The 17105-nt window shown below is 47.2% G+C and overlaps 1 protein-coding gene across 1 annotated transcript; it reads right to left on the reverse strand.

Annotated features, from left to right (window-relative positions):
* Positions 1-2508: 2508 nt before the first annotated feature.
* On the reverse strand, positions 2509-14976 carry MYOC (myocilin). Its single transcript, XM_057730010.1, has 3 exons — positions 14334-14976; positions 5251-5376; positions 2509-3876 (listed from the first exon to the last, which is right to left on the reverse strand). The coding sequence occupies exons 1-3, from the start codon at positions 14893-14895 to the stop codon at positions 3092-3094; spliced, it is 1473 nt and encodes a 490-aa protein (XP_057585993.1). The 5' UTR covers positions 14896-14976; the 3' UTR covers positions 2509-3091.
* Between the last annotated feature and the right edge of the window lie 2129 nt (positions 14977-17105).

Genomic DNA, 17105 nt, shown 5'->3' on the forward strand with positions numbered 1-17105 from the left:
CCTGGGTCTGATCCCTGGTCAGAGAACTAGATCCTACATGCCACAACTAAGAGTTCGCATGCCACAACTAAAGATCCTGCATGCCACAGTTAAGACCCGGTGCAGGCAAATAAATAAATAAGAAATAAGAAACAAAAGAAAAAAATAAAAACAATGATTCATATGTTAGGAGATGATAAATGTAATGGAAAAGATTTTTAAAAATAATAAGACAGGATAAGAAAGATGAGAAGTGGCAGAGAAAGCAGCAGGTGAGTTGCAGTTTTAAATAGGGTGGTCTGGGTGGGCCTTATTAGGAAGGTGATATTTGAGTAAAACCTTGAAGACAGTGATGGAGTTAGGTGTGTGGACATCAGAGCAGAGGGGAGAGCCAGTGCAAAGGTCTTAAGACAAAGGTGTACCTGGTGTATCCAAAGGAGGAGAAGGGGGCCAGTGGGACTTGGCTGGAGTAGAGTGAATCAGGGGCCATTAGCAGATGAAGTCGCAGGTGGTGGGGGAAGGAGTAAGATCACATGTGGCTTTGTAAGGACTTTGACTTTGAATGAGCCGGGAAGGCATAGAGGGTGTTCAGAAAAGGAGAGACGTGCTCTGGTTGCTGTGTGGAGGACAGGCTGCATGAGGGGAGGAAACAGAATCACTTCAGAGGCTACTGCAGTAATCCAGGAAAGAGCCGATGATAATTTGGACAAGTAATAGTTTGGATGGTGAGAAAAGTGGTCAGATTCTGGACGTATGTATTTGAAGAGAGAACCAATGAACATTTCTGATGGATTGGATGAGGGGTTGTGAGAGGGAGGAGTAGAGTATGACCCCAAGATTTTTGTTCTGAGCAACTGAAGGGATGGAGTTTCCATCAGCTTTAAGATGCGTAGATTTGGAGTGTCAGGATGGGGGGTGGAAAACTCGGAATTTCCATTCTTGCTGGCTTGATATGCCTAATAGACATTTAAATGGAGATGTGAAGTGGGCAAATGAATATATGAATCTGGAGTTCAGGAGTAGTCTGGGCTGGAGATATAAATTTGAGTCCCTGTTGGCACAGAGATGACATTTAAAGCCATGATGCTAGATGAGATCACCAGAGGAATTGAGTAGATAAACCGTAAAGGGAGCCCTGGGACTCTGCAGTCTTAAGAGGTTGGGGCCATGTGATGGTTAATTTTATGCGGCACCTTGACTGGACCAAGGGGTGCCCAGATTAAACATTATTTCTGAGTGTGTTTGTGAGGGTGCTTCTGGATGAGATTAGCATTTGAATTAGTGGACTCAGTAAAGTTGATCACCCTCCCCAGTGAGAGTGGGCATCATACAGTTCAGTTAGGGCCTGAAAAGAACAAAAAGGTGGAGGAAGGAGGACTTCACCCCTTTTGCTCCCAGCTGGCCTGTTTGAGCTGGGACATCGGTCTTCTGCCCTTGCCCTGAGATTTACACCATTGGCTCCCCTAGTTTTCAGGTCTTTGAACTCGGACTGAGTTACACCACCAGCTTTCCTACGTCTCCAGCTTGCAGGTGGCAGACCGTGGGACTTCACAATTGCATGAGCCAATTCCTCATACTAAATCTCTCTTTATATCTGAATCTGTATTTGTACCTATATATCTCCTATTGGTTCTATTTCTCTGGAGAACCCTGACTAGTACAGACTGAAAGGAGGAAGCAGCAAAACAAACAAAAACCAAGAAGGAGTAATTCATGATGAGGAGGAGTCTAATGTCCTGGAAGCTAAGTGAAGAGTTGACCACTGCCTTCTGTTCCTCCTTCCTTCACCGTCTTCTTTCATCCCAAAGCCAGAAGCAGTAGCTGGTGGAGGGAAGAAAAAGGAAACGTGGGCAGGATTTGGCCTCACCTGTGTGTGTGCTGTGACCACTTATCTCAACACCCCAGTGTCTCCTCGCCTTCCACCTGTCATTCCACACCTGGCAGCTAAAGGTGCTTAGACAAGTGAATGAGTTCATGCACTCTGACTTCTGGGTTTTCTGGTCTTTAAGAGTTTGCTACCAGTGAGTAGAGTGGTAATACCCAGATGTTATGGACTGAATTGTCTCCCTGCACCATTCATATGTTAAAGTCATAACTCCCAGAACCTCAGAATGTGACTGTCTTTGGAGACAGACCTTTAAAGAGGTAATTCAATTTAGGTAAAGAGGTCATTAAACTCCTTGGGTCTGCTCACCTGAGGTTATGGCTTATAAAACTCATACCCATGACAGCAAATAAGAACCAAAATAGAACTAGGGTGAAAGAGGGTAAGTTGGAGAAAAGATGAAAAGATTGTTCAAGAAGGACCAAAAGTACCCGGAGATGAGGATGGGAAGGTATGGATTCCACTGCTTGCCTGCTGTCATCACAGGCAACACCTCAAAATCAGGCAGAAGCCTTTCAGTTACACACACACACAACATATCTTGAGCAGCCTGCAATCTCACCTCTCAACCCAAAGAATTATCTGATGGTTGGAATCTACAGTCTTCTCCTCAGCAAAGTATCCCACAAAGTTCAAGGAGAATATTGTGCAAGATTATTTTATTTCACGGGGCAAAGTTTCTGGATCCCACCTGAAGAACTAGAAGGCAACTACAGTAAACACATCTTATACACGTTCAGTGCTGCCACAGGAGCTGTCCCTCTTCCTTTAGAAGCCCTGCTTGTTATTGTTGCTCATGGTAACCAGGCAACAAGAGAGAGCAGATGATGGCCCTGGGTTCCATGTGGGGAAACCTGTTTCTCCAAACTCTTCTCCAAATTTCTCTTCTTTAGCCAGTGAGGGCCTGTTTGTAAAAAGCCTTGTGGGTTTCATGAAGAAACTACTACACATTAGAGCTCTTGCCTCAAATCACCAGAAAACTTAAACTATTTTGCTTAAACATCCCTCTGAAAGCTGGCAGAAGAAAAGAATATTATAAGTAGAATCATCTAAATCCCCATATTGCTATTCTCGTCCGGTAGGACGTGGTGACCATGTGCATTCTTCTGGGTTAAGGCAAGCTTGGAAAGCAGAGGGAAGCTGCGAGGGCGTTGGCTGGCTGGCTCTCCCCTTGGGAGCCCCGAACATCACCTCCTTCTGCCTTTTCTGATAGTGCCCGGCGACTTTTCACATCTGGGAGAGCCTGATGTCATAGGTGACCATGTTGAAGTTGTCCCAGGCAAAGAGCTTCTTCTCCAGGGGGTTGTAGTCGACCGTGCTGCTGTACTTGTAGCGGTTCGTGAACGGGATGGTCAGGGCCTTGCTGCTACCCGTGCCTGTGTCGTAGGCAAAGTTGACAGTAGCATCAGGCGAGGAATAGCTGCTGATGGTGTACAAGGTGCCGCAGATGATGAAGGCGTTGGCAACAGACTGCTTACGGATGTTGGTCTCCCAGGTTTGTTCAAGGTCCAGATTCTCTGGGTTCATCTTGGAGAGGACAATGGCGCCTTTGGCCGCCTCGGTGCTGTAGATGACCCAGAGGCCTGTCTCATCCACTGCCAGGTCAATGTCTGTGTAGCCACCCCAGGAATAGGGGAACTGCCCGTGGTACCCAGCTCCAGGGATTTCCTTTTCTGCCTTCAGCGTCTCGGTGTGCAGCTCGTATCTGATCACTGTTCTGGACTCGGCCCCTTGGAAGTAGAGGCTGCCCTGGTACATCACAGCGCCTGTGCTTTCCAGCGGCCTAGGCAACACATGCACCTTGGAAGGGTAGCCCTGCACGAACTGGCTAATGAGGTCGTACTCAAAGACCTGGCGGATGTCTGTGCCCACTGTGTCAATTCTCCATGTGGTCTCCTGCGTGTAGGGGTAGGTGGCCTTGGGGTCTCTCATCCACACGCCGTACTTGCCGGTGATTGTTTCAGCTGTTTTCAGAGTGACAGGTTCTCCTACCCAAACGAGTTCTCCACATCCTGGAATTAAAACAAAAACTGTGTATCCACGATCTTTCCACGATGTGGAAGCATGGCCGAGCCAGCAGAATTGAGAACCCCAGAGACAGACCGTCTGGGTGTAAACCTGGGCTTTGCCACCCACTGCCTGTGTGATTTTCAATAAGTTACTTTGCTCTCTAAGATTCAATTCTCTCATTTGTAAAGCGAGGTAAGAGAAGTGTTTTGGGTCGTAGGGCTGTTGTAAGTTTTAAATGTAATTGCACATGTTAAGTGCTTGATATAGAGGAAAAGCCCAGTAAATATTATATGATCACTATGGGATATCAAAGTACACTTGACCCTTGAACAACATGGATTTGAATTGCATGGGTCCAGGTGTATGTGGATTTTTTTCAATAAATACTACTTCTACTTGGTATCAGTGATAAAGGTGAAGGCTGAACAGAGGGCTTCACACTGTATCTGTAATATTTGATTTAAGTTGGGCAAGGTCTCATGACGTTCATTATATTACTCTTTATGACTTTCATATCTGATTTATCTCACTATTTTAAAAAATGAGACTGTAATCAAGTTATTATCATAATCTCTATAAAACAAAGTTTTTCAAGCCCTTCCCCAGTGGACCCCCTATTTCAGCCATCATTTTAATACAATAAAATCCGAATATGATTTTTAAAATGAAGAGATGGTTGAAAAGTTAAATTTGATTGAATCACAAAAAAATCTCTGTATTTAACAGGCATCTCGATTTCTTTATAGAAAGTGGAAACTCTTTGTTGCCCATATCTTAGGGAATCATATTTTGAATATTTCAAAACTCCCCATCCTCATGCATGCCCTTCTATGCTAGCAGTAACTGTCAATAACCTGGATAGTCACTGTTTCTGAAAGGTGCAGTCTTCGTCTTAAAGTCAGGCTTTCAGGGCTCGCCTCGGAGAGGTGCAACTGTACTTTTCCTAAGTACCCAAAGTTCAGAAATGATACCTTTAGTGACAGTGTACTGGGATGGTGCATGGTGTCTGGCCCCAAGATAAAGATATGAAGGATCTACAGGAAAATGTCATTTTTTCAGAAGCAACCAATTCGATATGACAACCAAGTGGGTGAAACAGACACATCTCTCATCTTCTCCCAGTAGAGCGCAGTCCCCATCCCAAGTGTAGGTGATAAGATCCAGAGCTTTGCTAGCGAATGGCCAACGTCCTGCCACTATGCCCTGGAAAGGGAGCAGAAAGAGGGTTTGGTTCCTCTTCCCCTTTCCTGCCTCTGCTCCCAGGGAGGTTACTTGTCCACCCCTCTCCGCCATAGGAGGCTGACCAACTCTGAATGCAGAACTAGACACAGATAAAGACCACGTGGGTACAGAAGAGGAGAAATTTAACTCCATACCAGTGCCTCCCTCTTCACTCCTGGGATGACCAGATGGACTCTCCTTCAAGATTTGGGAAGCAGGAACCTCAGTTAGCTCTGACTTCAATTCCTGAAAGCCCACGTTCTCCAAATTCCATTTAGAAACTATATTAAAAGAAAGAGACAAAATCGTACTGTGAGGGAAAAGGTCTAAGGATAGAGTGTATCGAGGATGGGATTGAAATAGGCTTCCAAAGACATGATGATGTTTGAGATTTAAGATAATAAGTGGGGTGGGGGGGAGGGACAATGAAACAAGATTGGGCTATGCTGACAACCGTCGGAGCTGGGTGATGGGTGTGTTAGGGTTTGTGTTATTCTCTCTACTTTTGTGAATATCTGGAAAATTCCATGATAAAACGCTCACAAATAATAAATTGCATAACAATGTGCCTAGCACAGAGTACAGTATTCTTGTACACAATTAAAAGAATTCCCACTAGAAGGTCTGACTTATGAGTAAGTGAGGGGTGGTGCAGGGATATTGGGAGGATACTTAGCATCCTCTCTGACGCCTGAAATTCAACAATTAACAGTTCCCTGCGTGACTTTTTTTCCTTGTCATAACGCAAATGTTTCTGTAAGAAGTAGCATATTAAGCTTCACACGCTCGGCCAAAATATTCTGTCAGATCACTTTCCAAGATGAGTTTTGGACAAGGAAGGATTCCTGTAGGAATTTAGTGGAGGGTTTTTAGCCATGGAGAAGGGAAGAGGTATGGATGACATTGGTTAGACATTGTCATCACAGTGTATCACACATTGCTATTAATACTTCAACACAGAATTCTGGCATACAGCAGCCCTTGACTCCAAGAAAAGAGCAAGAGCCACAGGAGCAGCTTTTGTTTTTTTTTCCTTCAGATCTTTATTGAAATATAATTGCTTTACAACGTTGTGCCAGCTTCCGGGAGCAGCTGTTTTAAAATGTAGGTTGGATTATGGTTCAGGTATGGTGAGACCAGCAGACCAGGAGACAACTGCCATTGAAAAGATAGTTTGTTATACTCACGGATCCCCAGAGGAGGGGGGTACACCACCCCTACAGGGGGCCACACGGGGACACAGCACGGTTGGTCAGGACGGGGCGGGGGGGGGGGGGGGGAACATGGGCGAGAGCTTTATTGTGATTTCCAGGGGAAGGAATGTGTGAGGCAGGGTAAGCAGGCTTAGGATGGGCTACTTTGAATAATTTCAGCAGGCTCTGAAGCGTAGGAACTGCCCTAGTTGTTTGGTACCTGGCCCCCGTTGATCAGGGCAGGGGAATAGTGGCCCTGAATGTGAGAGCCCATTGCAGGAGGGGGTAGGATGTGGACTCCTATTGGTTCACACATGAAAGGTGTGCTTACGGGTGAGTCACTTACTATCTTTAGGAACTGGCTAACCCTTGCACAGGGCAGTCCCTCTGGTGTCAGCAAGGCCCAGGTGTCAGAGCATCAGAATAAAAAGATACACTTAAAACATCCACCTTTCCTCTTGCTGACCGACTTAGGCAGTCTGACCTGGCTCCCAGCCCAGCACTCCCAGGTGTGCAGGACCGTGGCGGAGGGCAGTCAGTGCAATGCCTGAGGCTGGGCTCCCGCACAGCCCAGAAAGTCAGGAAGACACGCTCTGTCTTTCCTCATTTGTTTGCTTAACTCTTCTAAATGTACCTCTCAGGCAATGGAACTCTTCACCCTCTTGGATGTGCCACATTTCATCCGTCTTAAGCCACACATTCTTTCACATTTCCACATGTCTGGAATCAAGGTGCCCTCTTATGGTTGCTTGTATTTAGCTTTGAGGAATGACAGCAGTAGACAAAGTTTCTCCCTGGAAGGAGGTAGAGCACGCATCCAGCTAAGAAGCCCTCAGGTTTGGGCCGGGCCAGGGCTCTGGGGGTGGCACTTTCATGTGGCGGGGCAGCTGAGCCAGTGCCTCCCCCTCCCCCTCCAGATCCCCACCACAGTCTCCTCCCCTGCCTTTGGTGCAGCTGTTCAGCTGGCCTCCAGGAGCGTGTGACTACCCTGGAGGTGGTGCGTCCTCACACCCTGGGATGGTCCTCAGTGTAGACTGGGTCGGTCGAGCAGTGAAGAGCTCTAAGCCAAAATGTGTAGCCAACTGAGGTCATCTTAGGTATGCACCCCACACTGCAGGGGTAATTGGGAGTACCCCTAGGGATGTGGAAGGTCTTCAGTGTCCTCAGCCTTGGGAAGCTGTGTATCGATCCCATCAGCCAGCCCCTCTGGAGCACCTATGAAGTGCAAGGCTAGGTATAGAGAAAAAAGGTGAATAAGATACAGTTTGCCCAGGTTCCCTTGAGGAATTCATAATCTGGCAAGGTTTTGTCGGCCAAGAAGTAACATGGGTTCATTCCAGGCTGCTTGGGGAACCAGGATCTGGTGGACCATGCAAATGGTTGCCGGAGAGTCCAGGGAAGTTAATTTGGTTCCCTGAATCCCTTCTCGCTGTCTGAAGAGCTGTGGGGTGAGGAAACGCCTCTGTTCTTCCCTCTAAAGATTGCCTTGACCTAGAAGGGTACGCAGGGCAGAGGCTGATCCACTAGCTCCGATGTAGGTTCCCTAGACCAGACCCGCCCTGGACCCTCACGGGCAGCGTGGGAGAGGGATGGGGTGCCCGAGGGCCCCTGTTCTTCTGTGCTGCCGGGAGCAGGTAAGCGTGAGGAGGCCCCTGCTTGTTCGAGGGGCTGATAGAGCTGTCTGTAGCCATCCCTGCCTCCTGGAACCCAGGCCTCCGCCCTCTCTGTCTCCCTCTCCCATCAACTTGACTTCTCTCTTAGGCCTACAACACGAGGAGAGAGCCCTGACCCCTGACCCCTGGCTGTCAGAAGCCACTCACCCTGCCTTGCCCACTCAGCCTTTGACACAGCAGAGGCTCATACAATGTGGTAGTTTTTCAAGGTCAAGTCACTGAGCGAGTTCCCTGAGGTGAGCTGTTTTCCTTTGCTTTGTACCTTTCCTCAGACCACTGTTCTTCAAGGTAATTCGAATGTTGTTTCCATGAATTCTCAGAATACAGGAGCTGGTTTCAGGCAATGTGAGGTGAGAGAGAAATACGGCAGTGGCATCTGTGCAGAGCTAGAGGGTTCCCTGGCCCCATCCCAGCTCCCTGCCCTTCAGCTCCATGATCCAGGGTTACGTCCATCGAGGGCCACTGTGCGCCTGCCCTGCCCTGCACCCAGCTCCTTCCTTTGTACATCTGATACAAATTATCTCACTCTCTGAATGTAGCTAGGATGGTCATGTAATTCAGCAAGAAATTTTACTGAGAAAAAGACTCATATTCAGAAAAGTAGAGGCACACACCTGCAAGTCAGTGAGAAGAAAATTAAGAAAAATGGGGGACTTCCCTGGCGGTCCAGTGGTTAAGACTCTGTGCTTTCAATGCAGGGGGGCCCAGGTTCAGTCCCTGGTCGGGGAACTAAGATCTTGCATGCCGCATGGTGCAGCCAAAAGAAAAAGAAAAAACAATGAAAGAATGAAAAATGCCCTCTTCAGCCACAGGGAAACAAACCCAAACAGGCATTTTCCCAAGTAACTTCCTTGAAGACAGCTAAAGTAGTGGCACTGAAATACTGAAAAATAGCTTCTTTGTGAAAAGAGATGATTTATAGCTCTTTCTACATTTCAAAGCAGTTTTATGTAAATTACTTATGTGCTCTGGTGCCTTCACAAGTTTTAGAGAAATAGAATAAGGCTTTAGAACTGCAGTCTGCACCTAATTTAACTATTGCCACCACTTATTAAGTGCCTCCTATGAGCCAGATACTGTGCTAGGCTTTTGCTATCATTACCTCTATTCCACATAACAGTCCTAAGAGGGAACATTATGATCTTCATTTTGCAGAAGAGGAAACTGAGGCTCAGAGAGATTAAGTTACTTGCCCAAGGTCACACAGCTGGTAGGACTAGGACTTGAAACTATGTCTGCCATGGTCATGGCAGTTGTGAACCTTTCCACCCTGTGGTGGGGATGTGTGTCAGTTATAAATGTACTGCCTGTCAGTGCTGAATGTACCCTTCCACAGATGCTCTCTAAAAAAGGCATTTCTCCTTTAAAGTGAGCACTAGGTTAGGCTTTCTCAGTAGAGGGCGCTGGAGGGACACTATGGGGGCCGGTCTCCTGCAGTGTCCGCAGGGGCTGGGCTGGCAGAAGTGTGAAGACATCTGGTGGAGCCTCACCCCAGGCACAAGCCCAGGGTGAGGTTCCTCTGCACCCTCACAGCCTCAGCCTGGCCATAAGCTTTCCACAGCCCTCTCAACACGGCACTCAGGGTCACTGCACCGGGACACCCGTGCTCTGCAGACCTCCGCAAGCCCCCAGGCTGGCTCTGCAGGGCTCCCGCAGCTTGTCCCAGACTCCGGAGGTGTCCATTCCAGCTCCAACCTGGGCTAACCGGTCAGCATCTCCGCTATCTGATGGGGTCGACCCTGCCTTCCTCAATGACGTCAGAATCCATTCCAAGGTTGTCCTTCCTCTGGTGCCCTTGCTCAGCCCGAGGGTGCCATATGGAGTTTACTTTATCTTATGGTTGCTCTTTGGTCAGTTAATTCTTTATATTAAACATCCCTGACTTAACCTACCGTGTGGTATCTGTCTCCTGCTTGAACGCAGACTGCTACCAGAGGCTCTACAAGAGCCTCGAAGGTGCTGAGTGCTCCTGGAGCCGACTCAGATTCCAGGGAGTGGCTCAGGCACACACAGTCCCAGGCGGTGCACCCAGAGAGACCTCATCCCATCAGCTCTTCCTCCCCCACAGGTGTCTGGCTGGTACCCAGTTCCTTTCCTGGTCCCACCAAGGCTCTCAGGGCTCTGACCAGGTGGCCTTTCTCCCTGCCCCCCAAATCCCGCTAATCACTCTTTGCAGGAACCACGCCTCATGTGCTTTCTTTGGCGTAAACAAGAATCACAATAAAACCTAATGTCAGGGAATGGCTTCCAGAAGGACTGCAAGGCCGGTTCTCAGTTGGCAGGTGGGATGGTTGGATCTCAAGCCTGCTGGCTGCTGCTTGGCTGTGTCAGCCAGGAACACCTGGCATTGGTCAGATTCCCGGGGTAGAGTCGCCTGGCATGAGAACCAGAGCCTGTGGGAGAGGATTCAGGGCCCAAAGGCAGGGAAGCTGTTGTGCGAAGGGGCCTGGCTGGGCCAGAAGTCATAGTTTCCTAATTCGGTCCTGCCATGTGCCAGCTGTGTGACTCTGGGCAAGTTACTCAATCTCTCTGAGCCTCAGAATTCTTAGCTCAAACTATAAATGAAATGATCCTCAATAAAAATGTAACAAAACTAAAATTTCTCTGGAGTGTTTCAAAATCGCTCAAATTTCATTCTGAATGTGCGAGAAAAACAAGAGGTTAGGAAAAGATTAAGGACTGAATTGTATCAGACAGCTAAACATTTTTAGGGCTTTGGTTTGTTTTTTTGAAAATTCAGTCCTTCTACGGCGGAAAAGTTCATGTCTATTACAAAATTCTGGAAATATTTTCTTTATGCTCTGTCCTACTTATATACTTACATATTGATATATATGCAAATGACATTATAGTGATTTCTGTAGTTATTTTCTATCCCTGCCTGAAACGTTAGGTCAGTATTATATACCTGAAGAGGATGAAGCAAAAGAAGGCTGCCAACATAATCACAGGTTGTCATGAATCCTCTAGGAAAGTGAAGATTAGCTGGCAGACTATTGCCCTGGGTGCTGCTCCAACACGTACTGTCTCTGGAATCCGTGTGTGTTACAGAACAATATGTACACATTGGCGTTTTGATCTATAAATGACGTTTTTAAACAATAGTGGAGCTCAAGCAGAAGAAGCCCTCCGTAGTTATGCTCACTGTGTGCCAGGCACTGTGCTGGATGCTTTCCCACATTACTTCTAACTGGGGAGATTATCCTCCCCATCCTGAGGGTGAGGAAGTGGAATCTGCAGCGCTTGTGTTGAGCCACTCTGGCGCCCCGCCCCACATATCTTGCCCAGCTTTTCCCAGCCATTGTTGTGGCAGCCTCTGCAAGAACCAGCCTGGTGCCTGCATCTGTGGATCAGGGAAGTGCAACATACCCCTGGGATGATCCTTAGCCAACAGCATATCGGATCTGGGAAGGAATGCTCCCTTCCTCTGCCGCATCCTACACAGCTCCTCAGAAGTCTTGGTGGGGTAGGGCCTTCGCTGCCCACCGTGGCGACTGACTGGAGAACGCCCCTCCTCCCCACCCCACGCTGGTTCTCCTTCCTTCCCTGTCACTCTCCCCTGGTCCCACTTCTCCTCCTTGGGATCGTGGCCCATACAAACACTGCTGCAGACAAGCCCTCATCCTGGGCTCTGTTCTCTGAGAGGACCAGTTCAAAGCACATGAGAAATACAGGGGAGGTGGGGCTTCTCTTGTGACACTATGAGCAACTCTAATTTACCCTTTGATAATCGGTATTTTCTACTTTGGTCTTATTTAAAAGATTTCTAGACTTTTCACCTCAAAAACTATTACTACAGCATTTGATGTGTGAATCCTATTTCAGCTCACACACACACATATAAACAAATGACTTCCGTGATTCTAAGGAGAATTTTTTTCTATGTAACAATTACCCAATAAAGAAAGCGGTGGTGACAATTCGAATTACAGGTGGAATCAGAAAGTGTCCAGCTTCTCAGGACTTTCCTCTGCTCACTCGGCCTCACTCAGCCCTCAGCCCCCCACCCTCCGTCTCTCAGTTACTGCCTCACCTGCGTAAAGCACACCCACACCTGAATCCCAGCTGCCCCAAACACCCCTTTATCTCAAATCGAGGACCTTGAAGCACATCTTTTGTTCCAAGCATTTCTTTCCCTGACATTTAAATGCAACTTTTCTGTCTTTCATCTTTAGGTTGTATAAACTAGAGGTCACCTCAGGGTCCTGAAGAGCTACTGAACCTCGGGGGACGGGCCTGAATTCTAGTCCGGCTCCGCCACTAGCGGGCTGCTGACCGGGAACAACTGAGCGACCTCTCTGGGCCTGTTTCCACATCTGCACAAATGAGCCGGAGGTGTCAGATGCTCTCGAGACCCCCTTTCCAGCTCTACATTCTTGTGCTAATGTAATTTCTTGCTCACGAAAAACCCACTGCTAGAAAAGAGTTTCTAAGTCTGGAGTTCACTATAATGAGCTGTTATCTTTATTTCAAAAGTAGAGTGGCTGGAAAGGACAAAAAGAAATATAAAATCAGAGAACACATCAAATAAATTCCCAGAGACTTGTTAAATGACCACAAGACAATAAAAAAAAATGTTGCCTCTATTTTCACACACACACACACACACACACTCCACATACACACTCACTCGTGGGTTTTGTTCATTCAGTTAACAGTCTGAAATACGTAATGCCTCATAACACTTCTGTTAATAATGATTCTTTCCATTTGTGCTCAAAGACTCAAGTTCAACAAGTCTCAGCTCCATCACTGATCAGCTGTTCAACCTGGGGGCCCTTGGCATCTTGGGACCTTACTTTCCTTCATTGTAAAATTTAGACTTGGATCTCTTCCAGCTCTAGCAATATAGGACTTTAAAAAATCCTTTATATCTTAGAGTCATTTCATTTGGACCCCACAAAAATCATTACTGAGAACAGGAATTTTCACTGCCATGCTATGGATGAGAAACCAAGGTGCAGAGGCTAAATGACTTGCCCGAGGTCTCACCCAGGCATCGACTCTTGGGTTTTCTGGTCTCACACCTGTGCAGATTTTGCCTTTTAGGCAAAAAGTCTCTTTAGAAAAAAGTTTCCCATCATTTTATTTTGGAGAGTTTCAAGCCTTTAGAAAAGTTGACAGAATAGTGTAATAAATCCCCCATGTGTTATTCACTTAGAGTCACCAATTGTTAATATTTTGTCACATTTGTATTATTTTTCTTTCTCTCGCTCTTCATATATTTGTAGTCTTCTCAAGCCAGTTGAAAGTACATGTAGACATTCTGACACCTCACCCTGAAGTACTTGAGTATGAACCTCCTTAGAACACGGATCGTCTTCACAACCACAATATCATACCTCATCCAAGAAGCTGAACATTAACCCACTAACACAATCTGAGGAGCAGTCTATGTGCAAATGTCTTCAAGGATCCCAAACCTGTCCCCTGCAGCTTTGTCCCCCGGCTGCAGGAGCCACTCCAGGGTCACGCGCTGCATTTGGTCACTACATCGCTACAGTCCCCTCTAATCAAAAACAAGGCCCCCCCACTCCCACCTCCCTTTATCTTTCTTGATGTCAACATCTTTGAAGAGTCCAGATTTGTTGTCCCATAGCTGAATATGCTTGCTTATTTCCTCATGATTGGACAACTTATTAAACAGCGAATATTCGGGAGCAGCATTTCACAAAAAGTGACACAACGACTGTCTTTGCAACTGCTGGGAAGAGTGCGCCCCTCCCCAGGTGCTCATGCACTCGCCTTCCGGCAGAGGCCAGGATGAACAGAGTGGCATCTCAGGTAGCAAAAGCCACCTCAAAGTGACTTAAAAGCAGAGGTCCGCAGATTGGACCAAGAGCAGGGAAACTTCCAAAACAACATACTGAGGGAATCCACAAAGGGTGGCTGCCTCTTTATTTTGCCACAGAAAGACGTTAAACAAACAAACAAACAAACAAAAACCTACCACCCATCATCATTTCGTAAATCTATTGCCATTTCATAAATAGAGGTCATCTTAACACCAAAAGGTAAGAATCAACAATCTCTGAACAAAGATACACAACAAACAGTTTTCTACAAAGCGAGGTTGGCAGCTTTCCGCTGATTACAATACACCTGCATCTCACCTGGTCCCTATGTTTCTCATTTTGCCGTGGATTGTGAAGACTGTCATGGGTAGGCACCAGAACGCAGAACCACTAACCTCAACAGAGCTCTCACAAGCTAACTTACTAGCAATTTGGGAAAGTGATTGCGTTGCCCTCAATTTGTCTGCCTCACGCTAGGCATGTGGTACCTGGGAGAAAGGAGAGCACAGGAAGGACAGGCCTGGGCCCCCTGTAACAGGTCACCATGAACCGTGTCACCCTCACCCCACGTTTTTACCTTCCCTGGAGCCCGGAGGCAGGTCCTGAGAGGTGCTGCGGGCCTGGGGACACTGGCCCCTCCTCAGGCTTTCTACCTCCTGGCTGCTGCTTTCCAGCCTCCTGGCCAGAGCCTCGCTCTCCGCCTGCAGTCGCCTCTTCTCCTCCTCCAGAGCTGACTTGTCACGGACGAGGTTCCCGTAGGCTGACTGCAGCTCCCTAGCTTGGGTCTCCAGCTGTTCTCGCTCTCTCCTCAGGGTGTCCAGCTCCCTCTGCAGCCCCTCCTGGGTCTCCAAGGGCCCGACAGCCTGGCCCAAGGTCAGGCGGTGGAGGAGGGCCTCCAGGGAGCTGAGCCGGGCTTTGGTGGATTCCAGGGCTGCGCGCTGTTCTCTGCTGTCTCTCTGCAGGTCCTGGATGGCTGACATGGCCTGGCCCTGCTCGGGGCAGCTGGCCTCACTGGGGCTGGCCACACTGAAGGTGTACTGGCATCGGCCACTCTGGTCGTCGGCCTTCCGGAACTGGGCTGTCCTGGCCCCCCCACCCCATACCAGACAGGCCAGCAGCAGCAGCTGGACAGCTGGCATCTTCAATGTGCACAGAAGCCCTCAGAGCAGAGCCTGGGAGAGGCTTCCTCTGGACCCCTCCCCTGCACTGTGAGCTGTCTGGATGGGTGGGCCTGCTGGTTTCTGCCCCAGCTCCACAGAGGTTTATGTATACTGGGGAGCCAGCCCTGCGTGGGGGGAGGATGAGGCGGCCACGTGTGGCCGGGTGGGGCCATGCATAAGGGGGGGGTGTTTTCACTCTGCCAGCAAGATTCCTAGAAAATGACCTTCCAGAAGTCTGTTTTGAATTTCTTTTAAAAAAGAATGTCCCACTTTATGCACCCCCCGTCCCCGTAACAGCCCCTATATCTCCACCCTATTTTTCCACATACACTCACACCTACCCTCCTCACCCAGCATGACTACTTGTGTGTCGATTTCAACAAGGATTTATTTCTCGTTCATATTTCCGTGTACTCTACAAACTTTATTGAGAACCTGCTCTGTCAGGCACTGTTCTAGAAAACAGGGATACAGACATACCTAAGACACAGTCCCTGTGTCCCTGTAGCAGTGACAGAGACGAATAACAGCCAGCCAGGATACAAGGGCAGCACACCTCCAGGCTGCAGGGAGCAACCATCCTATAAAAGCAGTTGTAAGCAGAATTCTTCCCTTGCCCCTTGCTTTAAAATAAGTGTGGGTGTATCTTTGGGAGGTCTTTCTTTCTTTTTTTTCTTCTTCAGATCTTTATTGGAATATAATTGCTTTACAATGTTGTGCCAATTTCTGCTGTACAACAAAGTGAATCAGCTGTATTTATACATGTATCCCCATATCCCCTCCCTCTTCAGCCTCCCTCCCACCCTCCCTATCCCACCCACCCCTCTAGGTCACCAGGCATGAGTTAATTCCCTGTGTTATGCAGCAGCTTCCCACTAGCTATCAATTTTACATTTGGTAGTGTATATATATATATGTCAATGCTACTCTCTCACTTCATCCTAGCTTCCCATTCCCCGCCACCGCCCCACCCCACCCCCCACCCGGGTGTCCTCAAGTCTGCTCTCTACATCTGCGTCTATATTCTTGCCCTGCCACTGGGTTCATCAGTACCATTTTTTTTAGATTCCATATATATGCATTTAACATACAGTATTTGTTTTTCTCTTTCTGACTTACTTCATTCTAGATGACAGACTCTAGGTCCATCCACCTCACTACAAATAACTCAATTTTGTTCCTTTTTATGGCTAATACTCTATTGTGTGTGTGTATATATATATATATACATATATATATATACACACACACAACATCTTCTTTATCCATTCATCTGTTGATGGACATTTAGTTTGCTTCCATGTCCTGGCTATTGTAGAGTGCCGCAATGAACATTGGGGTGTGTGTATCTTTTTGAATTATGGTCTTCTCAGGGTATATGCCCAGGAGTGGGATTGCTGGGTCATATGGTAGTTCTATTTTTAGTTTTTTAAGGAACCTCCATACTGTTCTCTATAGTGGCTGTATCAATTTATATTCCCACCAACAGTGCAGGAGGGTTCCCTTTTCTCCACACCCTCTCCAGCATTTATTGTTGTAGATTTTTTGATGATGGCCGTTCTGACCGGTGTGAGGTAATACCTCATTGTGGTTTTAATTTGTGTTTCTCTAATGATTAGTGATGTTGAGCATCTTTTCATGTGTTTGTTAGCCATCTGTGTGTCTTCTTTGGAGAAATATCTATTTAGGTCTTCACCCCTTTTTGGACTGGATTGTTTGTTTTTTTTGATATTGAGCTGCATGAGCTGCTTGTATATTTTGGAGATTAATCCTTTGTCCGTTGCTTCGTTGGCAAATATTTTCTCCTATTCTGAGGGTTGTCATTTTGTCTTATTCATGGTTTCCTTTGCTGTGCAAAAGCTTTTAAGTTTCATTAGGTCCCATTTGTTTATTTTGGTTTTTATTTCCATTACTCTAGGACGTGGGTCAAAAAGGATCTTGGTGTCATTTATTCCTAGAGTGTTCTGCCTATGTTTTCCTCTAAGAAGTTTATAGTGTCTGGTCTTACATTTAGGTCTTTAATCCATTTTGACTTTATTTTTGTGTATAGTGGTAAGAATCGTTCTAGTTTCATTCTTTTCCATGTAGCTGTCCAGTTTTGGGAGGTCTTTCTGACTCTAGAATTGCATCTCAGGCACCAAGGTCAATGCTAGCCTCTAGACTAGTTCTTACCATGTGTGCATGCACAC

This window comes from Hippopotamus amphibius, chromosome 3 (genome assembly GCF_030028045.1).
Source record: "Hippopotamus amphibius kiboko isolate mHipAmp2 chromosome 3, mHipAmp2.hap2, whole genome shotgun sequence".
NCBI lineage: Eukaryota > Metazoa > Chordata > Mammalia > Artiodactyla > Hippopotamidae > Hippopotamus > Hippopotamus amphibius.